The sequence below is a fragment of the Octodon degus genome, unplaced genomic scaffold, assembly GCF_000260255.1.
Source record: "Octodon degus isolate 3935 unplaced genomic scaffold, OctDeg1.0 scaffold00090, whole genome shotgun sequence".
NCBI classification, from domain to species: domain Eukaryota; kingdom Metazoa; phylum Chordata; class Mammalia; order Rodentia; family Octodontidae; genus Octodon; species Octodon degus.
This window is the reverse complement of record NW_004524666.1, coordinates 7433790-7460899: the sequence shown is the minus strand read 5'-3', so window position 1 is coordinate 7460899 and position 27110 is coordinate 7433790. Positions and strand designations below refer to the sequence as shown.

Genomic DNA, 27110 nt, shown 5'->3' with positions numbered 1-27110 from the left:
TTATTAGTGTGTTTTAAATTTGTCTTTACTCCCTTTTTTTGTTGGATAGGTATCTTCTAGTATATCATTTTAGTTGCTGGTGGGGTTTTTATTTTATCATCACTCTTTGATCTAGTAATTATACTATGCCTTGGCTTTTCACTGTGTAACATAAATTCTAAATTCCAGTAAGATATTATTTTAGTGTATCTTCCATACTTCCCCTTCCTTTGTTCTACTACTGAGTATTATTTATATCTTTTTTTGAGACAGGGTCTCTTCATGTAGTTCAAGCTGTTGTTAAAGTCACTGTGTAATCCAGACTGGCTTTTGGCAGTCCTGCCTCAGCCTCTCAAGTGTCAGGATTACAGGCATGCACTTCCATGTCTGACCACATATTTATATCTTCTAAAGTCAGTAATACAGTTCTATAATTATTTTATGCAGTTATCTTTTTAATCAGTGAACAGAAGGAAATACATAGTTCCCAACATATATTTACTTATATAATTGCCTTTATTGCTGTCCTTCATTTTTCTCTTTTTTGGGGGTGGGGGTTCTTTTTGAGACAGTGTCTTGCTATGCAGCTTAGGCTGACCTTGAGCTCACTTTGGAGCTCAGGCTGTTCTCAAACTCACAGCAGTCCTCCTGCCTCAGCCTTCTGAATGCTAGGATTACAAGCATCCACCACAATGCCCAGCCTGTTCATTTCTTTACATGAACTGGGGCTGTAGGATATTGGTAGAGCGCTTGATTTGTATGTATGAGGCCCTGGGTTTAATCCCCAGCACTAAAAAAAATTACCATAAATGTAGCACCTATCAAATTTTTATTCTTTTTTTCCCATAAGTTTATTGATAAACAAATAGCAATGAGACAGTTGCAAATCAAATCAGTAGGACAGTTTCAATGATTAACACACTGCATACATTCTTCCTAATGGTTAATTGCTGTACAAGAATCATTCTATTCATTAAGAGAATGTAACTATATCTATCCAAACCACTTTGAATACACAGATACAATCGTCTGTATACCCTTTTTTTTGTTAAGTTCTGTTATTTGAATATTATAGGTGTGTAAACTCAGCAAAATATTCTAAAAGAATCCAGTATCCCATAATAGTATTGGGTCTTCCGCTTGTCAAATTTTTATTCTGCCAGTTCTTATAAATCAGAAGTTTAGATACAACTGCCCTTTACTCTGGGTCCCACAAGACTTATAATTAAGGGGTCAGCCAAGAGTGTGGTTTTGTTTGATAATTCTCTTCCTGGCTTACATAATTGGTTGGCAGAATTAATTTCTGTAGGTGGCCTGGCATAGTAACACATGCCTATAATTCAGCAGTTTAAGGCTGAGATAGGAGGGTTGCAAATTCAAGTCCCGGTTTTGACAGTTTAGTGACTGGGCAAGACCCTGTTTCAAATTTAGGAGCAGTGGGGGTGAAGATGCAGCTTAGTGGGAATAACCTGGGTTCAATCCTTAACAATGAAAACATACTTTTTTACTTCTTAAAGCCATGAAACTTCTAGCAGCTTTCCTCTTCAAGGCCGTTAGGGAAAGCTTTTGAGCTCAGGAGTGTGTGGGGGAGTTGAGATAGTCTCACTACATTGTTCAGGCTAGCCTTGAACTTGCTGTGTAGCCCAGGCTGCCCTTGAATTTATAGCAGTTCTCCTGTCTCAGCCTCCCTCCTGTGTGCTTATAAATTGTACCAACACCAGTTTCAAGCCTCCTTTTAAGAGGTTCATGGGGCCAGGGAGATGGCTTAGTGGAATAAGCACTTCCCTAGCAAGCACAAGGGCCTGAGTTCAATCCCCGGTTCCGCCAAGAAAATAATATAAATAAATAGGTTCATGTACAAGAATCTCTTTTTTTAATTTAATTCATTTTATTTATTTTTGTGTGTGTGTGTGTGTGTGTAAAAACCCTTTATGTTGTAGCTACTGCTGGAGCTTGAGTCCTCTGGACAGAGACTTTGGTGTGGGTTTTCACAGGATGGTCGGTGAATTCCTGATAGGGAGACTTGGTGAACACAGTGTCTTTCCAGAGGTCAGGAGTCAGATAGCTGTAGGTCTTGGAGATGGCATCAAAGGTGGCCTTGGCAAAGTTGCCCAAAGTAGCAGTGCAACCCCCAGCAGAGGTGTAGCAGTCATCAATACCAGCCATCAGCAGCAGCTTCTTGGGCACAGGGGCTGAGACAATGCCAGTGCCTCTGGGGGCAGGGATCTGACGCACCAACACAGAGCTACAGCGGCCCATCACCTTGCAAGGAACAGTGTGGGGCTTGCCGATCTTGTTTCCCCAGTAGCCTCTCCTCACGGGGACAATGGAGAGCTTCGCCAGGATAATGGCCCCACGAATGGCAGTGGCTACTTCCTTGGAACACTTTACACCCAGGCCAACATGACCATTGTAGTCTCCAATGGCAGCAGATGCCGTGAGCCTCGTCCTCTGGCCAGCACGAGTTTGCTTCTGCACAGGCATGATCTTCAGAATTTCATCCCTTAGGGTTAGGGTTAGGGTTAGGGTTAGGGTTAGGGTTAGGGTTAGGGTTAGGGTTGGGGGAAAAAAAAAACTTACACCTTGAGGGATGTGCCCAGGAAAAAGTCAATAATCTTGGACTCTGATGGGTAAAGAAAAAAGGTAAATTTCCTCCAGGGGCTTGATCTTCATGTCTTTGACCAGATGGCCCAGCTTGCTGACAAAAATCCACTCTTTGTCCTCAGCCCACCGGCTTCTTGGCTTCCCATGCCTGGGCCCCTGGGCCTCCGGCCCCTCCCACCTCACCTGCATCATCCGCCATTTGGTGTTTCCCAGAAAAAGAAGAAGAATCTCTTTTGATAAGCTCAAATTGGCTAGAGTCTAGTCTGCTAGGTGCCTTCACTATTGCCATAAAGTGAGATTTAATTATGAAAGTGACATCTGCTATACTCAAGGTCACCCACATTCAAGAAGAGGAGCATGCAGTGAGTGGGATTATCTTAGAATTCTGCCTAGTTCACTGGGTATGAAATTCTTTGTTAATTTCTTTTTTCTTTTTTTTTTGTGGAACCGGGAATTGAACTCGGGCCCTTGCGCTTGCCAGGGAAACGCTTATTCCACTGAGCTATCTCCCCAGCCGCTCTTTTTCTCTTACAGTACGTTACCCTTTTTATTTTGTATCAGGAATCGAACTCGAGATCCCATGCGTGTCAGGCTCTTTAGTACTTTTAAATCTGCCACTGTCTCCCGGTCCTTGTTTTGGGTGAGAATTCAGCTGTCAATATGTGGGTCCCCTGTATGTGATGTTATTTTTCTCTTGCTACTCTTTTTGCTTGTCTTTAGCTTTCAGCAGTTTTACTTACTTATTTGTTTGTTAGGTTTGGATTTCATTGAGCTTTTTGTGTACATTAAATTCGGTGGAATTTTCAGTCATTACTGTTTCTAATTTTGACTCCACGGCTGGGGCTGCAGTCAGTGTAGAGCACATAATTAGCATGCACAAATCCCTGGTTTTGATTTCCTAGCCAGAAGCAAAACACCAACACTCAGTGTGGGGCTCATGTTTGTAGGCTTCGTGTCTTACAGATCTTTGAGGTTGTGTTCATTCTTTTTTCTTTCTGTTCTTAAGAATGAACAATTTTTTTTTTTTTTTTTTTTGGGCTGGCTCAACCCACTCTGAAGTTAGGGCTGGCATGGCATGTGATGCCAGGGATCAAAATGTGTCCCCTGTGGGTCTGAGTTCAATCCCTGGTTCCCCCCCCCCAAAAAAAATGTGTCCCCTGCCCCTGCCTAAGCTTGCCTAAGCAGGTGCTTTAGACTGCTGAGCTATCTCACTGGCCACAAGAATGAACAATTTCTACTAGTCTGTCTTTGCACATGCTGATTTTTTTTGTAGAGTATTTCATATTTGCTGTTGAACTCCTTTGGAGAATATGCCTTGCCATTACTATACTTTTCAATACCAGAATGTCATTTTGGTGGTTTTCATTTTTGTAGTGCTAGAATTTGAAATTTTGATGGTTCTTTATAATCTTATTGTGGAGATTCTCTACTCATTCAGTTTTTGTCACATTTTTTTAAAAAATGTTTTTATTTTTTTAAAAAATTATTTATTTATTTGTATGTGTGTGTGTGGCCAGCTCAGCCCACCAGGGGGCGGGGCTGGCTGGCATGTGGTGCTGGGAGATTGAACTGCGGTCCCTGTGCTTTGCTAAGCTTGTTCTAAGTAGGTGCTTTAGACCACTGAGCCATCTCACCAGCCCCTAAAAAATGTTTTTAGATGAATTTAGGACTGATCTTATTTATTAGGCATCTCTAACTACGTTAAAGTTGTATACAGCTTTGTTTGTGGTGCTAGGGGTCAGATCTAGGGTTGCACATGCCAGCTGCAGCATCAACCTAATACTTTTGATTCTTTAAGCATGGTTTCTTTTTGTTTTTTTGTTTTTTTTTTTTTTTTAGTATATTTATGATTGCTGCTTTGAAATTCTTATCACTAGGCTCCTGGTTTACTCTCCATAGCTTCTACTTTTTCTTGCTTGTAAACCATCACATTTTCTTGTTTCTTTGCATATCTTACAGTTGTTAGACTGAACGTTAATTATTAATTCTTTGTCTTCTAGATGGTAATATGAAACTTGATATGTATCTGATCAGGCTTTGTGTTTTATTTTTCAATTGAGAAAAGAAAACACCTGACTTCCTAGGGTATCCCTGAGCTTAGTTTAGTTGCTAAATACCTGAAGCGGGTAAATACCTTTTGCTAATAGATCAGTGTGTACGTTGTGGATTACATACAGAACTCAGGCATGTTACAAAATTTTGCCCTAGTTTGTACTTCATGCTATTCTCATGTATGTAGCGTATCCCTTACCTGAGAAAGGTCTCAGATACCACCATAGATGTGTAGATAACTAGAGCATCTTCCAGATTTTTCTGAGCTTATTTACCACCCTTGCACAAAACACTACTTTTCAGACTACCAAAGAAACCCATAAATAGATGCTGGCAGAAATCTGCCAAGTTCAGTGGATTCATTGCTTAGTCTCGGTATCGCAGTTGTTTGCTGCAGCTTTGGCCTTTCTCAGTTACTTGCAAATGAGATAGCTTTTAGTTTGTAAAATATTAGTATGTAACATTTTTACTTTTTTAAAAAAGCAAATGTTAGCAGTCAGTGTATATTTACATGTTAAAACATGATCCAATTTAGTGAAACAAGCATCAGTGCAGACCAGCATAGAAGCTGCTTACTAACTGCAGTTTTAATCATTTTATAAAGTCACATCCATATAAAAATAAAGACTAGATAGACTTTGAAGTTATTAAGCAGGGCCAGCCAGATAGCTCAACATGACTAAAGCACCTGCTTAGGCAGAGCACAGTGTCCCTGGTTCAATCTCCAGCAGGTTGTGCTGTCCCCGCCCCCAGGGGCATGCTGAGACAGCAAATGAGACTGGTGGTGGCGAGTGCCTGTAATCCCAGCACTTGGGAGGCTGAAAACAGGAGGATCACTATGAGCCAGATCTACATAGTGAGACCCTGTAGATCCTGTACTAAAAAAAAAAAAAAAAAAAAGAATAATAAAATTAGTAAGTGACAAAATGAATTATAATACCAGATTTTTAGGTAGACTGGGATGTAGCTCAGTGGCATAAGCGCCTGCCTGGAATGCACAAGGTCTGGAGTTTGATTCCTGGTTCCACAATAAATAAGTAAATAACTTTTTTTTTAAAAGAACAGATTTTAAACAGAATTTTGCAGATACTTTATTGCTAACAATTTTCACAGATACTTTATTGCTAACAATTTTCACACGAAGTAGACAAAATACAAATCCCAAACTTGTACTTAGTTAAAAAGTTTAAACTTTGATAAACACAATTTCAATTAATGTGTCCTTGAATTCCCTGGGTGAGTAGTAAAAACAGACTTCAAATTTTTAATCCACAAAGAGCGTTGAAATGTTAACACTGTTTTTGTTCTTGTTGTTAATTTGAGACATAGGGTATCTAAATTTCTCACGTTAGCCTCAAACTTGTCCTGCCTCAGGTGTGAAGTAGCTGGGCTTTCAGAGATACACTCCTGCTCCCAGCTGCACACTTGACAAATGAGAGTGTAAACAGCCATAAATTGTATACTTGGATAAATTTTCTGATAGCTTTAGAAGTCTGAGCCTAAAGATTGTGCTTGCCTGTCTTACTAATAGAATACTTCCAAAATTATTGTTTTACAGAAACTTCCCAGTAGTATGCCTGTATCTTTAATTTCTTTCTTACCCTGGCTTGTCTTCATCCATATTGTGATTCCTTTTTGGTGTCCTATTACAGCTCTTACCTATTTATAGAGTCAGCTAAGACAGACTATATCCATGTAATTTGTATTTTTCATAGAATAATATAAACATTTCGTAGAATATTTTTATGCCTTTGGGTTGTATACTGTACTACAATATCAGTCTAGTGGTTTATGAGAATTCTGGTTAATATTTATGATTGTCATAACTTAAAATGTCTTATTTACTATACTTCCAAGGAAGGTTTTGGGGCTAGAATAGGGGATCTAGAATGATTTCCTTGTTTGAATAAATTTTGTAACTCAGAAGAGGGCAAAGAAAGAATGTGTGTCTGAGGGAACTAGCCACGTACTCAGAATGAACATATTCTTTGGGAAGAAGAACCACAATACCCTTTTGTCTAGCCCCACCTTGAACACTACACCTAATTATTAAAGAGGGTATGCTGGCCAAAAAATAATTTTGTTTTTGTGTTTATGTATGTATTATACATTTATTATTATGGAGATTAAACCCAGAGCCTTCACAGTGAGCTAAATCTTCAGCCCTGTTGATTTATTTGTTTAGGATAGTGAAGTTTCACATTTATTAAAGACAGGAAAAGAAAAATATTCTGCAGAGCAAGTGCAGGCCAATTAAAAGTAGGAAAAGAAAAAAGTACACTGAGCAGGGTGAGAGTGGATCACTGTGAAAGAGCACAATGACCCTTTTTTATTTTTAATACAGGGTATGTCTGAGTTGCCCAAGCTGAGCTTAAAACTTGCTGCTCATCCTGGCTCGGCCTCTCAGAGGGAAGGATTATAGGTGTGTACCATTTCCTACCTGGCTCAGAAAACATATATGATGACTTAATTATTTTGTTTGCATAGTGTTTTGTTTTCTAGTGCTGACATTATAGGTGAGGCAAGTGCTTTACCACTGAGCTCCAGCCATAACTCACTGACTTAATTATTTTATAGTGAAACTTTTGGTGGCATGTTGCCATTCCTTAAAGAATCCAAAAGATATTTATATGAGAGGTTTCAGTACTGACTGGCTACTAGAACAATTAATCATGTGTGTGGAGGAGTACTGGGGATTAAATTTAGGGCCTTGTCATTGAGCTACATCCCTAGGCTTTTTTCATTTATTATTTTGAGACAAGGTCTTTAAATTGACCAACCTGGGCTTGAATTTGTGATCTTCATACCTACAGTGTTGAGATTACTGGTATGTGTGTCACCACGTCCCGCTATTACAGCCACCCTTTATGGGACATTATGAAAGGAATGAAAGTATTGTAATGGCACTGCTGTCCATCTAGATTTAAAGCATGCATCTGTAGTGTTTGATGTCATTGTCTGGTTGCTTTTATTATAAACATTCTGACTAGAAGAGAAAAAAATATATATGTAACACTTGTGTCTTAGAGAATTACAAACCATTAGACATCCTTTTTGTCTTTTTTAAAATAGTTTTTCAGGTAATTCATGCTTCAAAGAAATAATTCAATAGATCCCACATATGCGATCCTAAATATTTTTCTGTGTCTGATTTATTTCACTTAGCATAATGTCTTTCACATTAATCTTTGATGTGCAGATAGCAGGATCTCCACCTTTTTAAAAGTTCATAATACTTTGTGTGTATATACTTATTTCTGTATTCATCAGTTGATGGATACGTAGGTTGTTTCTTTATCTTGGTATTATGCATAATGCTGTGGTGGACATGGGAATGCAGCTATCTTAACAAGATGGAGATTTTATTTTATTTATTTTTTGGTGGTATCAGGGATTGAACTCAAAACCTTGCACTTGCCAGGCAAGTACTTATTCCCACTGAGCTATCTCCCTGTCCGTTTTCTTTGATTGTATTGTATATGTGGAAGAGAGATATCTGGGTAAGATGGGAATTTCCTCTGCCACCTCTGTACTGTATCTTGTTGCTGTTGTTGTTTAATGTATTTAGTACAGGGTCTCACTACACAGATTGGACTCATAGTGATCCTCCTATTTTCAGCCTCCCAAGTGCTGCGATTACAAATGTGCAGCACTACCCCCAGCCTCAGCTGCCATCTCAGCATGCCCTGGGGGCAGGACCTTCACCAGCACGGCTTGTGGTGTGTGGAATTGAACCCCGGCCCCTGCACTCTACCTAAGGAGGCGCTTTAGTTCGCTGAGCTATCTGGCCAGCCTTTGCATTGTTTTTGTTGTTGTTTGTGGTACCAGGGCATCTACGCTACTGAGTATATCCCCAGCCCTGTGTACTTTTTGTTGTATAATTGATGTCTTAAAAGGTGTGAGTTGGTATGTTACATTGGTTTATGATTTGCATTTCTTTGATGATTAATGATCATAAGCACCTTTTCATTTGTATGTAGCCCATTTTCGTATTATTTTTGGAGAAATTTCTATTCAAGGCCTTTGTAATCCACACACACGTTGGGGAGCCATATATGTTCAAGACAAGCACTCTGCCTACCATTGAGCTATATCCCCTACCCTTTATAAATTTTATTTTGAGAAAGATGTTCATTGAATTACCCAGGCTAACCTTGAACTTGGAATCTTCCTGCCTCAGCATTCCAAGAATCTGAGACTTCAGGCACATGCCACCAACCACATCTGGTCTTTTTGCATTTTTTAATCTAGTTCTATATATTCCTGCTATTAAGTTGTAGAAGTTCTTTGTAAATCTTGGGCATTAACCCCCAATTCTTTTCCTTGACCTTTAGGTTCCCTTTTTATTTTGTTGATTATCGTTATTATTACTTTTTTCTTTTTTTGATACAGGGTCTCACTATGCAGTTCAGGTAGCCCTGTACTCACTTTTTTGTAGCCCCCAGGCTGGTCTCAAACTCATAGTGATCCTCCTGTCTCAACCTCCTCCTGAGTGCTGGGATTAGAAGCCATTACCACACCTGGGGTTCTTGGCAGGTTGGCACAGCATGCAGGGCAGGGGATCAAACTTCTGGACCTTGTGCTTGCGAGGTAGGTGCTTATGCCTCGGAGCTATCTACCCAGCTCCTGTTTATTAATTTTTTTACTGTGCAAAAGCTTTTAATTAATTAGTTCCAATTATCTTTGCTTTTGCAACTTGAGTTTTTGGTGTGATAGGAAAAAATCATTATGAAGACTAGTGCTAAGGAGCTTTTCCCTTAGGTTTTCTTTTTTTCTTTCTTTCTTTTTTTTTTGTATTTAGTGCAGGGTCTACACTATAGGGTCTCACTACGTAGATCAGACTTGTAGTGATCTGCCTGTGTTCAGCCTCCTAAGAGCTGGGATTACAGGTGCGTGCCACTATACCCCATCTCAGTTGGCGTCTCAGCACACTCCAGGGGCAGGGCAGGCACAGGTACAGCATGCAGGGGATTGAACCCTGGATGCTGTGCTCTGCCTAAGCAGGTGCTTTAGTCTGCTGAGCTATCTGGCCGCCCCTATCCCTTAGGTTTTCTTTGTATGTGTTTTGTTGTTGTTGTTGTTGTTGTTTTGGTTTGTTTGTTTGTTTTAACCAGTGATTGAACTCATGATCTTGTGCTTGCTAAGGAAGCACTTAGGCTGCTGAGCTACCTACCAACCCAGCCCTTTTTTTTTTTTTTTTTTTTGAAAAAAAGTCCTGCTGTGTAGTTCAGACTTGTCTTGAACTCATTGGATAGGCTCAGGTTGGCCTTGAGACCATCCTTCTATCTTAGCTTCCTGAGTGCTAGGACTACAAACGTGAGCCACACTAGCCAGGCTCTTCTCCTAGATTTTCTTTAAATATGTTTATAGTTTCAGGTCTTACATTTAGATTTTTATCCATTTTAAATTGACTTTTGATGGGGCTGGTGAGATGGCTCAGTGGTCTAAAGCACCTACTTAGAACAAGCTTAGCAAAGCACAGGGACTGCGGTTCAATCCCCCAGCACCACATGCCAGCCAGCCCCGCCCCCTGGTGGGCTGAGCTGGCCACACACACAAAAATAAATAAAGTTTAAAAAAAAAAAAGAGAGAACATTTAAAAATAAAAAAATAAAAAATAAATAAATTGACTTTTGTGTGTAATGTGAATAAAGGGTCCAGTGTCATCCTTTTACATGTGGAAATCCAATTTTCTCAGCAGCATTTATTAAAATTCTTGGATTTTTTTAGTGCTCATGTTAAAAATTAGTTGACCATATAAGATTGGATTTATTTGTGGACTCTGTCCTGTTCCATTGGTCTATGTCTATTTTTAATGCCAGTACCGTACTATTCTGATTTTCATAGCGTTGTGAGGTTATATTTTAGGCTGGTGTGTTGGCACACTCCTGTAATCCCAGTTCTCAAGGCTGAAGCAGGAGAAACACTGCAAGTGAGTCCAGCCTGGGCTACAAAGTGAGTTCAAGGCCAGCCTGAACTGCATAGTAAATATATTCTAATTAGTAAGTATGATCCCTGCAATTTTTTTTTTTCCTCTCAATTGTCTTTGTGGTCCTTCAGGATTTTTTGTTTCTATGTGCATTTTAGGATTGGATAGAGCTATCAATATTATTTCACTGGTTTCCACATTATAATTTTACTCATAATGACTTTGCACGCTGTTTGTAGTCCAGTATCCTCATAGTATTCATTCCAAGTCAGTGTCCTTAGCAAGGTAGAACGCTGCAGCTCATATCCATTGCAGCTAACCAGAATCACTTGATGAGCACACAGATTACTGGGAGAACAAAACTTCCTTTTACATTTGGCAAATCTAAGGCAACAATTCTCAACCCCCTGTTGCACCTTAGCATCACTTAAAAGTGCTGATGTTAAGCCAGGAATGGTGTGCATGCCTGTAATGCCAGTGCTTGTGAGCTTGAGGCAGGAGGATTGGCCATGAGTTCTAGGCCAGTCTGGACTACATTGTGTGTACAACAGCCTGTAGTGCATACCAAGGGCCTGTCTCAAAAAAAAAAAAAAAACACCAAAATTAAAAATCCAAAGGTCTTAGGTTATTAATAGGCATATTTCTTTATGAGCCTGTAAATGTTCATGAATTGTAATGAATGAATTTTCCTTTACAGTGAATTTATTGTCCAGTTTTAAATATTGCTCATTGAAAACCTGTATGTGCTCACAGTTGAGTCTTGTTGCTGATTCACAAATCAGTATGGACAGAGGAAGAGTATATGGAGTTACTTGATTTATGCATTAAACTAGTCTAGATAACTGCTTGTCTACTATTTTGGAAATCATACCATACTCCTTTTTAAAATAATGAGGAATTGTATCACTGGAAGGCCATGTCCTTATTTTTTAAAAAAGAAGGAAACTAAATACCTTGGCTTAGTGACAACCTACATTTCAAAGGTTTCCAGACTAAAAGCTTATTCTTCCTTTAAATGACTTCTCCCAGCCATCTTTAGGAGTTCATCTAGGTTATAAACCATATCTCTAGTTATTCATGCTGTTCCAGATTTGGTAAAACAAGTATCAAAAGTACTGAGGGAGAGGTAATAGCTTAAGCACTTCTCAGCTTATCCTTTATCTCTAGATGAGATATTTGGAGAAATGCAGCTGTTTAATGAGTGCTGCAGTGGGGCATCCATTTACATCTCTTAGGATCGGCTGAATAGAGCGTGGCCTATTGAGTATACTTTTGATGTTGTTGCCAGTCTCTTTTTCAAATGTACACGTGACACTATCTGAAGAAATACTAGAAACACCTAGTAAACATTTTTCTAGTATCTATTGTTAAGCTATATTCAGGTGATTGCATTTTGAAGCTTGGTTTTCTGCTTGGCTATCAGTGATAATCAGGTTACATATGGGTACCCGTGAGCTGCTGACTTTAATAGATCAGTCTGTTTAAGTGTGTGAGACCTTTTTAGAGGGAAGTAATGTGGCAGTTGCCTGTGCTTAGACTTGAAGGACGTGCTTGTTTTAGATGTCTATACCATGGTTTCAGAAATCTATTCAGTTCATAATATCCACTTGCATTCCTACTTTTTGTGGGAAATGGCTGGTTTCTCTTATATAATTAAGAATATAAGACTATCAGGCATACATACCTGTCTTACACTTCAGTTCTCTTCTGGTTTTTAGTCTTGTTCTTTCCTAGTTTTCCAGTGTCCGAGGATCTCTTAATTAATCTGTCAAAGATGAACTAAGCAACATAAAGCATCATTTTGCAAATGAAAAGTCAAGATGCTGTATGTATGTGATACAGTTTTGGGGATTTTGTTTTGAGACAGATTCTCACTACACAGTTCAGGCTGCCTTTGAACCCACAGTGATGCTATTTATATATTTGGTACAGAGTCTCACTGCACAGCTTGGACTCATAGTGATCTCCTGTTTCAGCCTCCCCAGCACTGGGATTACAGGCATGTGCCACCATGCCCGATTTTGGTGGCAGGCACAGCGTGCCTGGGGTTCTGGGGCAGCATGGCATGCAGTACCAGGGATTGCACCTACGTCCTTGCACTTGCCAGGCAGGCACTTAAGACTGCCAAGCTATCTTGCCCTCACAGTGATGCTTATGCCTCAGCCTCCCAAGTGCTGGGATTACAGTTGTGTGCCACCACACCCAGCCAAGATACTATATATTGAAGTTTAAGAATCACCCTAAATTTTTCCTTAATCAGGCACACAAATATCCTTCCTTATGGCAGTCAAATAGACTATCATCCCACTTTGTGTAAAAATATATTAAATCAGGTTATAAAAACAATGCCTTTATAAATCTGCATGTTCACATTATAGTTTTCAGTGAATGAGGCTTTTATAATAAACTAAATACCTTGGCTCATTCAGTGGACAGAATGAACCCTGTCAGGAATGATGATGCACACATACGGTCCCAGCTGATTGGGAGGCTGAGGAAGAAGGAGGATCACAAGGGCAAGGCCAGCCTGGGCAACTCAGTGAAACACTGATTTGAAATAAAATGCCAAGGGTTGGGGATATAGCTCAGTGCTTCTGGGGAGAGGAGGAGATCGGGCAAATAACATCACCAAAAAGTGGGAATTCAAACAGCAGGGTTCATTCTGTCCTCTGACAGTTTTGTATGTCTTGAATTTAACTGGGCAAATTTAAATGGCATTAAACTCTACTATGAAGGGCACGTCTTAGAAAAATGATATTATAAAGAAGAATGAAAGGCAACAGCTACAAGGGAGGAATCCAGCCAACCATACCTTACCTTAAGTGATCCAGTTATGGGACAAGCTATCATCACTTCTGCCCTCAGTGTCAGCATTATTTCCAGAGATACATGACCTGGAACTGATCACCAGAAACCAAATCCATACAGTACAGAATAGAGCTCAGGCAGCTTACCTGGACTCCCAAAAATAAAATAAAAAGTCACTATCTTGAATGGCAAAAAATCAGAAAGACTGTTGTAGACTGAAAATGATTAAAGAGATAACCATAGTCAGTGCTTGGGTTAATTTGTTAATTTTGTTCCTTGCACACTTAGTAAGTAAAGCAGTAATTGTTAACAAGTCAAGTCCAGAAGTTACTTGGCTATTCCTAAATTACCACATGAAAGTGGCAAGCCTTGAGCTATTGTGTATGTCCTTAGGTTAACTTGGAGAAGAAAGCAGAGAGATGGGAGTGCTCATTTATGCTGCAACTTTATCTCACTGAGCTAGAGCTACATCTCCAGGCCTATTTTTCTGTTTTGTTGTTGTTTTGGCATTTTGGCTTTTTGTGTTTGGTTGGTTGGTTGGATATTTTTTTTTTTTTTTTTAAGAGTGTCAGTATGTAGTTTAAGCTGGCCTTTAATTTACTAGGTAGCCCAGGCTGGCCTTGAACCTGCAATCTTCCTGCCTTAGCATCCCAAGTGCTGGGATTACAGGCATATGCCACTGTGCTTGGCATAGATATAATTCTGAAAGTTTCCTTCAGTGTCAGATGTGAATATTCTTGTATGCTCAGTTTATGCCTTGCTCATTAATACAGATCATCTAGTTTTTCAAATAAATGTTATTACATACTAGTAACAAACTAGTGTAACAGTTAACAAAGGCAAATTTTGAGGGTGGGTGGAAAGAAGTTTTCTATCATTCTCTTCATTTTTTTTGTTAATTTTATTGAGAAAGAAATAGCAATGAGACAGTTTCAAAATCAATTAATAGGACACTTTCAATAATTAATACATTGCATATTGTTCTCTTTGTAGTGGTTATTCATAGTACAAGATGCAGACATGATATCCTGTCCAAACACTCTTAGTATAAATCTTTCTTTTCATTGAATTAAGAGAGAGTAGCTGTATATCTGTCCTATTTTGTATATACAGATACAAATGGTCCTTCATTTATATCCCCTTTTTTTGTTTAGTTTTGTCAGAGATGGGTATTCCATTGCCATTTAAATATTGTAGGTGCATGAATTCAGCAAAATAATCCAATATAGTCCAGTAGTCCATAATAGTAGTGGGTTATCCACAGGACTGGCAATGTTAGAAGTTGTTGACTTGAGCCTTTTACAGCTCAGCATATTAATACGGCTTTACTTTTTATACCTCTTTTTTATATTTTTCTGCTGGATGGTTAAGACCAAAATAAAAGCAAGACCTATATAACAAGAAATGTAACTTTTTTATCTGACAAGGTCAGTCAAATCCCAGGAGAAAGGCTAGGAAACATGACAGGCAAAACCATACATTTATATGCACAAGATGGCTAAGACAATGATCCTGAGAATCTTCAGCAGGTTTTTGAAACTAGCAGTTAATTGAAACTAGCAGTTAGCTGACTAACTATATATGCTGATACCTGTGAACTAAGCAACTGCGCTGAAGATAGCAATGTGTAATACCAGGGTCATGCTTGGAATGTCTGTCATTCTGATCTTCTAAATCTAATTTTATATCCTAAGATAAAGTAAAATGCTCACTAAGATGTGTGTATCTTTTAAAAAATTCCATTCCTTTACCATTTTGAGGAGAAATTTTAAACCTTTTAATCTATTTCAAACTGACAGGAAAGTTGCAAGAGTAGTACAGAAAATATTTATGCGTCTCTTTTAACTTACTCTGGTTACCATGGAAGGGTAGTGGAGACTGGGGGTCTGAACCAGCATACATTTATGTCCTTGGTTCTGGACACTGGGAAGTGCAGTATGAGACATTTCCAGCAGGATCCATTTCTGCTGGGTAGGGTGCTCTTCCTGGCTAATTAGTGGCTTTCAGGCAGTGTGCATGTGGCGAAGTACAGTGCAGGGGTACAAGACATGCATCTGTGGGGTGTCTCCGCTTATTCCGTCATGGACCCTGGTAGCCTTTCTGTAGGCTCACTCTCCACACAGTCACTTTGGAAATTAAAGCTTCAACCTGAATCTTTGTTGTTTATCATCTTGACACTTTGACGAGGATGGGCCACTTGTTTGTGGAATACTGCATTCCTCATCCGGGCCTGGGTACTCTGCGTTGTTGACAGGAGTGCCACAGAAGGGTGATGGGCCCTTTTTTTTTGTCTCACCCAGGAGCATGTCCTGTCATGTCTCAGTAGTAGGGATGCTACTGACCTGATTCCTGGGGCAAAGAGGTTTTGCTGCTTTACCCTCTGAAGTTACCGTTTTTCCCCCTGCCTTTTTTTTTTTTTTTTTATGAACAGAATATATATATTGAGAGAAAGAAAGCTCCTGTCCCAAGAGAGGGACGGGGGGGGGGCCAAGCGGGTAGTTCCCCCCCCCCTTCATTTTTTAAAATTAATAGTGCACACCTGTAATTCCTGGGCTCAGGGAGGCAGAGGTAGAAGGATCACCCTTAGTTGGAAGCAATCCATGGCTGCGTAGTGTATTGAAGGTTAGCCTGAACTGCATAGCAAGACCTGAACGAGTCTTTTTATATGTGTGTGTGTGTGTGTGTGTGTGTGTGTGTGTGTGTGTGTGTGTATTTGGCCCATGGCTCTGATATAACTTAAAATTATTATTAATGTAGTTTCTTATATCACTTGTGAGTCTACCCAGCATGAGTATACTTTTTCATTCAAACACCCAATGCAACATGACTTTGATAGCTTTTCATAATTCACTAAAATTGAGAAGGCTGAAGTAGACCTAGATTATCCAAATTAAGCATTTACTGGTGGTATTTTTTAGCTTTTGCTTCTTGCCTGATAATAGGCTCTTTTTACTTAGTCTCTGATGTTACCTGTCTGATCACTGTGTCTGTTATTTCCTACAAATACTATTTCATACAAATGCCAGGATTTAATACTTGTGCTCAGGAAGAATTTGTTTTTCCTGACAAGAGCTCACTATGCAGTTCAGGCTGGCCTTTAAACTCACTATGTAGTTCAGCCTGGCCTCATTTGTGGCAGTCCTTCTACCTCAGCTTCCTGAGTACTGGACTTACAGGCATGTGTCACCACACCCAGCTAAGCATTGTTATTTCTATCTAGATAAAGCTAAACATTTAAATGGTACTCAAAATTTAACCTCTAAGGAATTTCTGCTATAATTTATCTCACTAATCTGACTGTATACTTAAAGCATGTTTAATCCAAGAACTAAGAATAAATTGTTCTTTTGTTTTCTCAATACTGAGAATTAAATCCTGGCCCTTCACAATGAGCCATGTGCATAGTGTTTTTTTGTTAAGTTTTATTTTTTAAATTTTGAGACAAGGTCTAATGTGTTAGTTGGCCCAAACTGGGCCCAAATTTCAGCCTTCCAGAATGCTGGGATTACAAGCACGTGCCACCATGCTTCATTTATGACTGAATGTTCTGGGATTTTCTTTAGGTGGGTGTTGGTTTTTAGACAGTCTCATGTAGTCCAGACTAGTATTTAATTTGCAGCCATCCTCTTGCCTCAGCCTCCAAAGTGCTGGGATTACAGGCATGTTCCACAATACCTGGCTCCAGTTTTTATTTTCCATCATCTGCTAAACCCTGTATATATTTTTTCTCTGTCTATAATCCATGCCTCCTCACCATTCTCAACCGTTCATATTATATGGCTAGCTGCCTGGATGAAAGTAATTCTGACTGAATCAGTTGTCAGTTCCTTTTCGCATCCCACCACCACCATCATTGAAGTTAGGCTCAAACGTGCTAGACAAGTGCCCTACACTGACCTATACGCCCACTAATTTTTTATTTTGAAATAAGGTTTTGCTGAGTTGCCCAGCCTAGCCTTAAGTTTTCAATCCTCCTGCCCCTCAGCCTTGTAAGTGGCTGGTATTGCAGGTGTGTGCCACAGCACCTGATTGTGGTATTTTTAACCAGTTGGCATTTTATGTGGCGTTTTTTTTTTTTGTTGTTGTTGTTTTTTTTTTTTTCAGAACCGGGGATTGAACTCAGGCGTTTGTGCTTTCCAGGCAAGCACTTATTCTACTGAGCTATCTCCCCGGTTCCTATATGGCTTATCTTTTTACTTCTGTGGTACATTATGAGCTTCACAAGGACCAAAACATTATTTTAGCCTTTTGGGGGCAGGGGTAGCCTAGGCTGGCCTCAAACTTGAGACAATCCTCCTGCCTTAGCCTTCTGAGCATTAGGATTTCAGGTGCATGCTACCATACCCAGCTGAAAGCTCATTTATTTTGATCAAGTAAATTGAAGGAACCTTATAATAATAAAGTTTGTTTTGTTTTTGTGGTGTTGCAATACTAGGCAAATGGTCTACTAGTAAACTACTCCCAGACCAGGAAAAATTTTAACTACTCTGTAGTGGGCAAATAATATGGAGGGTTTTTTGTTTTTTGTTTTTAAGTTTTACATAGTGCTGGAGACCAAACCTAGAATCTCACACTTTGCTGCCAGTGAGCTACAAGTACCTCAGCCTATAATTTCTTGATGTGACTTTTTCAAAACTCTGAAGCAGTTGTCATATAAAAAAATCACAGCTGAGAAAAAGAATTTTCTTAAATGAACCATGATCCTTTTAAAAATACACAACTACTAGCTAATCTTAGAAGGGAAGGGACTTTCCCTTCTATTCTCTCCCCCCCCCCCTGAATCAGATATAATCAGGATTGTGTCAAAAGTTCAAAAGGGAAAGTGGAAGGTAAAATGAGCTGAGTTGGCACTCTTCCCTCAACATTGTACCTGTAAGCTTGATATGTTGTTTCAGAGATTAACTTTATAGACTTCCGTACCCAGAAGTATGAAAATTCTTAGGGAATGCTTTTCACAAGCTTGATCTTAACATATTGAATAAAGAGAGCAGTTAATCCCTTTTGTAAAGTAATTTGAGAGGAGGGAATTCAAAATGTAAAATCTCACCTGCAGAAAATACTCACCTGTGTAAAGGCCTTTCTATCTTTAGACACTTACAAAGACTTAATATTTTAATGCGGAAGGGTGAACTTGGCTAAAAAGCCAGTGGGTGAAATTAGAGAGAAATAATCCAATGCTTTCTTTCTGGGAATCATCATCCTACTCTCCAGGGGACCTGATTTCATTCCCTGTGAGGAATGCGAATACTCCTCTGTATAATAAGCCAGGAGCTCTAAGTGTAAGCTTGACTTTTAGTATAATGAGAGTCTTGTTATATGCAGTTTTACTCTTAGTCATTAATACAATGAACAAATGTTGTGGTTACCTGGGAAAGAAAATTTGAGTGCTTTTAAACCTCTTGTGAGATTTAGTTTCATGCTTGAAACCTATACACTCTTAGGCCCAGCAGCATCTGTAGAAGATTCCGGGCTCTGGTTTTACTGTGTAGAGAGGTTAATGAACTGTGGAAAAATGGATGCCACAAAAAATGGTTTTAAGTCCTGGCTAAAAATCTTTTGTTTTGCTGAATGACACTGTTAACAAGTAGCCTTAACCTTAAAAATTAGTAAAATTTTCAACAGAACACGTATTTATAACATTTTATGAATAATCACACTAAGCTTTGTAATTCAGTACACTTTTTCCCTATGGATTTATAGCAAACCTCATAAGGCCAGTGAGTTCATACAAAAGGAAAGAAAACTAGGGTAGAAATTTGGGGTGGTGGGTTGTTTTTGTGAGAGGCAGAGTCTCACTTTTTAACGTTGGCTAGCCTTGAGCTCACTATGTAGCCCAGGCAGGCTCAAACTCAATGCAATTCTACTGCCTCAGTCTTCCAGTTGCTACTAGGATTAGGAGAATGCACTGCTCACCTGACTGGGAAATTTTTTGAAAGTGTCAAATTGGCAGCAGTTGATACAAAGACATACAACTGTCTATACCATAAATTTATATGTTACAAAACATATAATTTTTTTGTCGTTTTATGTATTTGGTGCAGGGTCTCACTACACAGCCTGGACTCATGGTGGTCCTCCTGTTTTCAGCCTCCCCAGCACTGGGATTATAGGCCTGTACCGCCATGCTGGGACTTGGTTGCCAGCTCAGTTGATAGGGTGGGACTGGCATGGCATGCAGGACCGGGTTAAATCCTGGTTCCTTCGCTTGCCAAAGCAGGCGCTTAGTCTGCTGAGCTATCTCTCTGGCCCTAAAATATTTTTGTTTTTATGTTATGTTATGTTATGTTATGTTATATGTTATTTTTGGTACTGGGGGTTGAACCTCAGGACCTTGCGCTTGCCAGGCAGGTGCTTAAGCTACTGAGCTATCTCCCAGCACCCTATAATTTTAAATATATTACAAAATGTGTTTATAAAACAGTTAACATTGATTTTTATTGTAAGCCAGTGAAGTAAAAGAAATATTTATTAAAGCTTCCTAGAAAAGAAAAAAAAAACGTTGTCTCCAAGATAAAGATTTGAAAGTAAACAAGGCATATGCCTATAATCCCAGAACTTCAGAGGCTGAGGCAGAAGGATCGCCAGTTCAAGGCCAGTCAGGGTTACCTAGGGAGTCCAAGACAAGCCTGTCTCAAAACACCAGGAAAAAATGATGATTTATAAGGCCCAAAAGGTAAATGGAAGGGCAGACAACAGTTTCTGAGGACTGTGCCAGACTTTGATATTTTGAAGCAACTTTAGCAACATTTAGCAAATGTGAGTCAGTAATCTGTCCAATTAGCCCAGGACTATAGCTACAAAATCTATAGAAGAAGACTGAGTTGGTTTGTTTGGGTATTAGGTGAGCTTCATTTCCTAAGAGGATCTTAGAAAATGATTCCTGTGTACAGCAGAAAGCATAACTGTCCACTCCAGGCACATTCATTTACATCGGTGCCACAGTCCAGCAGCATTTTGACAGTATCTGTAGCCTTAACTACAGGCCAAGAAACATGTACTTTGTCTGCCTTTTCCTGAAAGTTGAGGATTGGCACCCTTCTGCTGTAGAAACTGTCACAACTATTTGTCCCTGTGCTGCAGCCCACACAAATCTGCCTTCATCTGTATGATTGATGCCACCTTCTTCTTTGAAGGGAATAGCAAGGAGGAACATCTCTGACTGATCTGCCAACTGGGGAACAAAGAACTGCTAACCGAGGTGTGGTAGAGACCACTTTTCCTTCCTTGGTTAAAGTTCTTAACTGTTTTAAGTGAGAAATGGTGTGTTAATAGAGGGGATGTAGACAAGTCTGACCCAAATTCCAGGAGATGTGTGGATATTGCATTCAGGTTTATATGGGACAGTTGCCATCTCCAGGTCAGAGTTAACTTTATATTTCTTGAATGTATTTACTACTAGCCTCTTCATGTAAGAATTTCACAAATTGGGAACATACCTTTTATCAGATTGGGCAGTACGAATTCTGTTTCTGTGGCAATACCCTGAGTGGATCCCTCAAATTTGGATCCAACAGACGTTCTGTTTCAGTGTCTGACTTACCAGAGAGACTACATGGCTGGGACACTCTTCTCCAATCAGCTGGACTCCAGTATCCAGATTGGATGATCTAGCTGTGATTTCTACAATAGTTCAGTAATTAAAGTGGTTCTCACAGATTTTCTCTTGGTATTATAAGAGCACCATTCATTGTATTATTAGAATTTAAATATTAAAAAAAATAGGAGGCAAGTGTCTTAGTATCCCCAAACAGGAGCCTGCTGATGGAGCCTTGTAATTCCAGGTGGGGACTCACTGCCATATGGTGAGCACCTCCCAGAGACCCTGTGAGGGGGTTGGCTGACAGGCTAGCAGTCAGATCTAACCTTTTCTTACCCCTGCTCCACTGATGTTTTTACCAGAATAACGGGAAAAATATCCATGTGCATGTACATAACCCCAGGCCAAGTGGTGCCCAAAGCATACATACAGAGACACATTTTGAAAGTTGTATTTAGTATAAATAATATACCTTTTTAGCAAGTAGCAAAGTTTTCTTATAGGTAAAATGTCTTAATTAGCTTCATGATTTACTATAACCAGACTGGTCTTACTACCAGCTTTACAAACTCCCTTTTTTTGACATCTCCTTAATTAATGTGTTTCAACATTAATTAACTTAATTAATGTAACTCTATTTCAGACAAATCTTCCTATTTTCAAACTAAAGGAATCTACTGTTAGAAGAAGATACAGCGACTTTGAATGGCTCCGAAGTGAATTAGAAAGAGAGAGCAAGGTAAGAATTATTTGTAGGGCCAGCTAAGTAGCTCAGCGGATTAAAGTGCCTGCAAGTAGGCACAGGGGCCAGAGGGGTTCAATCGCCAGGCCTGCCTTGGTGGCACATGCCTGTAATCCCAGCTCTTGGGAGGCTGTAAAAAGGCAGATCACTACGAGTCCAATCTAGTAGTGAGACCCTGAACACCCTGTAGACCCTTCCCTAAAATACAAAAAAACAAACAGCTATTTGTGATGCAATTTTAATTTTCAGATTCCTAAATTTTATTTTTTTAATGGTGAGTTCAAGGCTGGCCTGAACTATGCAGCAAGACCCTGTCTCAAAAAAAAAAAAAAAAAAGACTGAGGCAAGAGAATCATGAGTTGGAGACCCGGTTGCGCTATATAGCAAGTTCAGAGCCATCACGCACTATGTAGCAAGACCATCTTGAATGAATGAATTAAAGCAAGAATTCTAATTAGATCTTTTCAGACCACTTAAGCAAAACAATTTGAATGTTGAAAAGGATCTTTGAAATCTTAGTGGAACAAAACATTCGTGCCTTTTGTAAGTCATTGTTCCTCTTGACTACAGTCCTGCTGTCCATTTACACTGGTCATAGATATCTAAATAAGACCTTTTATGGGTACAGATATTCTCTGCCCAACATATAGCTATTTTACTGGGATTCATTGATCAATATCCCTTCTCAGTTATATGATCCCTACAGATTTGATTTTTTTTTTTTTTTTTTTTTTTGGCAGAGCCAGGGATTGAACTCAGGCCTTTGCGCTTGCCAGGGAATTGCTTATTCCACTGAGCCATCTCCCTGGCCCACCCTGCAGATTTTAAAGTACCAAATTTGATAAATGGCTAATATAGAAGAGATTTATGAATAAATACTAAAGCAGACTTATGATAGTGAATCTTAATATGTCTTAATAATTAGGATTATAAAGTTTATGTGAGGCATTTGGTTTTAAGCTTTTTTTATTGATCTGTATGAAGTTGATCTTTCTCTTTTTTAGTGCATTGGTAGTTTGTCAGATTGTCCATTAAATGAATGGGTCATTTGACAAACTGTGTTTTTCCCCCCTTGGCACCAGTTGAACTCAGGACCTTGCACTTGCCAGGCAGATGCTTATGCTGCTGAGCTATCTTCCCCGGCTGGATCTTTCTCTTTTTTAATCTGCTGAACTCTTGTTTCAAGACTAGGTAAAGAAACTCTGTATTAAGGCTTAAAGTTTTTAACCCTTGGGCTGGGGGTGAATGGAGCGCAGTGGTGCAGGTCCACCCTAGTACAGCTAAGGCCCATTTTGAGCCCCCAGCACCTCAGCAACAACTTTTAACTCTTACAGAATGTGTATAACTTTCTATATTTGTTTACTATTTATAGTTCCCTATATTCTATTACATTGGTTGGACATTCAGCAGATACTTGAACTTCTGTTTCTGATGTAGGCCCAGACTTTCTTAGGTTTTTTTCTTTGTTGGGGAACAAACCTAAGGCCTCCATGCTAGGCAAGCAGTTTACCAGAATTATACCCCTAGACACTGTCTTTCTTAAAATAACACAGAAATCCTAGGCTCAGGAAATCCTGCCAAGTAGCTGAGACAATAGGCATACTCCATCACACTTGGCTGAAATATAATTGTCTTTAAAAAGCCAAAGTGGTAAGAATTCTGCTAAGAAAAGGGCTTATCCTAATTAGGCATTGGTCTTATTTGACCAAATCCTAGAGAATATGATTATGTGAATTTAGATGTTAAATTTTTCTCTAGTAATTTGAAGATCCAGTGGTGGTCAAAAAGGGGGACTCTTAAAAAAGCCTTTGATTCTTGGTTATCTACCATAGCACATTTGTCATTTTATGAACATACAGATATTCCTCACTTAATGAGCGAGTTATGGTCTCGGGATTAGGCTGTAAATTGAATTGGTTGCTGTATATGGTATGTACATTACTATTCAGAACAAAAAAAAATGTTTCAAAGGAAACTCCAACTTGATGACTTTGCTTTTATTTGTATAACTTACAGTACTATAATGTATAGCAATGTAAAATGGCTGTACTCTATTGTAAGAACAATCAGAAATTACAGTACTATATAAACAAGGTGTACTATATTAAAAAAGACATTAAAGTTTTATAAGTAATGTATACAGACAGAACTGTATAAAAAAGAGAGATGGTGAGTCCAGATAGCATGACTTGCTCGTAAGTCCAAATGGTCACTAACCACATAGGTCATTAAACATTAGTGCTTCCTTTTGAGTAAGAGCAGTACTGTACTACATGCTTTGAAGTTTTGAAATAGAGTTCTGGTTGTCCAGTATGTGTTGTGTTGTATACTGGGATTGAAGATTGAATCCTGGGAGTGCTGAGCTATATACCACGCTCTTTTTTTCCCCTATCCTCCTGCCTCAACCACTGGAGAAGCTGGGATTACAGGCCAGTCTGGTTTGTGTTCAGCCTATGATACAAAAGTAAAAGACAGGGCTATTGTCTGAACTGGGAGATGCCACTTTTATCTAATGTGTGGGTATCGGCAGCGATGCTAAGTATCCTGCACTGCACACAGCACCACCCCACCCTTCATCAAATCACCTGACTAGGGTAGAACACTTGCTTAGCATGCTCCTAGGTTAGACTTTAAAGGGGAAATTTGAGATATGGGAAGGAAGAAAGGGAACACCTTTGGGAAAGGCTAGCAAGATTCAAGATTTGAGAGAAAGTTGATGTGTTTCTTAATGAAATAGAACACAGATGGTGATGATTTTGTCATCACCTCAGATACATGTAGGAAGCTTATAGGTGATAAGTTAAAGCACAAAATTATTATCTACTGTATTATTAACATCTTCATTTAATTGAGACTTAATTTTGGCTTTGTTTTAGGTTGTAGTTCCCCCGCTCCCTGGGAAGGCATTTTTGCGTCAACTTCCTTTTAGAGGAGATGATGGAATATTTGATGACAATTTTATTGAGGAAAGGAAGCAAGGCCTGGAGCAATTTATAAACAAGTAAGTGTTCCTCAAGGGGTGAGAGTGAATATTGTTTTGAGACTCTTTTAGCTACCTACCTGTAATTAGATGTTAAGTTTAAATTGTGATAATGCCTTTCCCCTTGGCCAAATCCTAGCTCTTTGTGCCATGTAAACTAAGTATCTGACTAGTTGAATATCATGTAATATAACACCCTTGAGTGATTGGAATGGGTAGCTTTGTGTTGACCTAAGTTTTATATTTATTTTTCTTGGTTAATTTATACAGATTACATTTTAAATTACAGTGTTTAAAAAATAGTTTTTCTTTCTGATTTCAGATATGTTCTAGCATGAACACTAAAATGCATAGTACTCTTGCAATCATTTTGTTTGATTGCAGATGATGATATCAATCCATGTCTTGTGTAAAGCTATACATTTCTTATTTTCATGACAAAAGGTTCCTTTAAAAATGTAAAAAACTTAGGACTTTATTTTTTAAGTAATTGTTAAGGTCAAACTACTATTTCTAGCATTGAATTTTATTTTCATTTGAAATTTGGCTTTTTTATTTTAATACAGGGTCCACAGGGTCTCACTACACAGATCAGACTCATAGTGATCCTCCTGTGTTCAGCCTCTCAAGAGCTGGGATTACAGGCGTGCGCCACCAAGCCCAGTCTCAGTCCCTGCTCATTGCGCCCCAGGAGCGGGGCCTGCACTCTTTAATCCACTGAGCTATTTGGCCAGCCCTGAAATTTGGCTTTTTAATTTAATTTGTTTTTGTGGTAAAAAGAATTGAATCCAGGGCCTGTTCTTAGCTACATTCTCATCCCTTTTTAGTTTTTTTCTTGAGACAGTCTTGCTAAGTCACTGAGTTGCTCAGGCTGGCCCCGAACTTGTTATGCTTGCCTCATCCACTGAATAGCTGTGATTACAGGCCAGGCTAGTTTGTATTTAGCCTGTGATGGAAAACTATAAAAGTAAGCCAAGAAAACCAGAAACAAATCAAAGAGGTGGCCTTTTGTGCCTGAATCTTAGCATAGTATTGGGTTTTATTACATTTCCTGTTTTTTAACTGCAGTCCTATATATTCTCATGCAGATGCCTTCTTAGAATTCAATGACACATTTCGCTTTTTTTTTTTTTTTTTTGCGGTACTGGGGATTGAACTCAGGACACTGCACTTGCCAGACGCGCTTATTCTACTGAGCTATCTCCCCGGGCTCCCACATTTCACTTTTTAACATTGAATTCATTTAAGTTTCTTATAAATACTCCATGATATTTAAAAATCAGGTTGGATACAAATGCCAAAAGCAGTATAATCTGTAGGAAATTTTTCTAAATCATTCTTGTGAACCAAATGAAAGAAAATATGTGATTAGTTAGCAGCGCATAAAAACTATAGCTATTCCAGCATAGTAGTTATTTTTAGTAAATTGTAAATACTTCTTAACCTTAAAATGAGTGTTTTGACCATTACTACCACCACTTCTGTAAAATATTGGACTAAATTTGTATTTTTAATTTCTAGGGTCGCTGGTCATCCTCTGGCACAGAATGAACGTTGTCTTCACATGTTTTTACAGGTTGAAATAATAGATAAAAGCTATACTCCATCTAAGATAAGACATGCTTGAAATTTGGCAAAGGCAAAAATGTGGCTATCCATGTTTCATATGCACCATTGAAGACATTCTAACTACCCCTTAGCATGCTGCACAGAAACTGTATAACATGCCTTCAGTATAGTAACACTCACGTGCACAGTTTTGTTTGGCGGTTGACAAGTTAATTTGCTTTAGTGAAAATCTCTCTTTCCAGCCTTTCTCTATAAATAGCTCTTCCTTGCTGTTTTAATGTGGTATGTATACACTATAGCCTCACAGACCTTCGCATATAAGCTGCAGTGTCCTAACTAAATTTTCTGACTTGGTCTTATTTGCACAGTTTTTGTGTCATGTTTGCTTCTTCAATCAGATTATGTAGAATAACCTCCCCCCATGTATATTGTCACTTGATCTAATTTATGTGTAGGAGCACTACACTGTTCGTTTTCAGTGCCGCACATGAAAGATACACACTTGTGTGCAGAACATGTTTTCCTTCCGGCCTATAATTCCCTTCATATGGAAAATTAATGATGGAAATCTTTATATTCTATATAAAAACAAAGTCAAGTTTATATACTAAAATCATTTGTCTAAAAATTTAAGTTGTTTTCAAATAAAAATGCATTTCTGATATGCACTGTTGGTGTTGCCTACAGCTTTTCTTTTCTCCCTTATGGCTTAGCTACTTAACTCGCTTGTTGAGAGGGATTATTTACTAATTATACACTTCTCATTCCTGTAACTCCATTCCTCTTTAAACAGTGGTGATATCAAGTATGCAGCCACCTTTTGAATGGGGTATTTTCTTTTAAACAGCAGAAAAGCGATGCACTAAAAACGCATTCCTTAAAGCTTATTGAATTGTTATGAAGTACTTTG

At 38.9% G+C, this 27110-nt stretch overlaps 1 protein-coding gene and 2 pseudogenes across 1 annotated transcript in view; 1 reads left to right on the top strand and 2 right to left on the bottom strand.

Annotated features, from left to right (window-relative positions):
• Snx3 (sorting nexin 3) overlaps positions 1 to 26868 on the top strand; it is a 36414-nt gene extending 9546 nt beyond the window's left edge. The window contains exons 2-4 of the mRNA XM_004637476.2: positions 21553 to 21648; positions 24528 to 24652; positions 26153 to 26868. Coding sequence (XP_004637533.1) covers positions 21553 to 21648; positions 24528 to 24652; positions 26153 to 26258 — 327 coding nt within the window. The 3' untranslated portion in view covers positions 26259 to 26868. The remainder of the gene's footprint in view (positions 1 to 21552; positions 21649 to 24527; positions 24653 to 26152) is intronic.
• On the bottom strand, positions 1909 to 2772 carry LOC105743000 (annotated as a pseudogene).
• On the bottom strand, positions 20239 to 21495 carry LOC111818395 (annotated as a pseudogene).
• Positions 26869 to 27110: the final 242 nt, after the last annotated feature.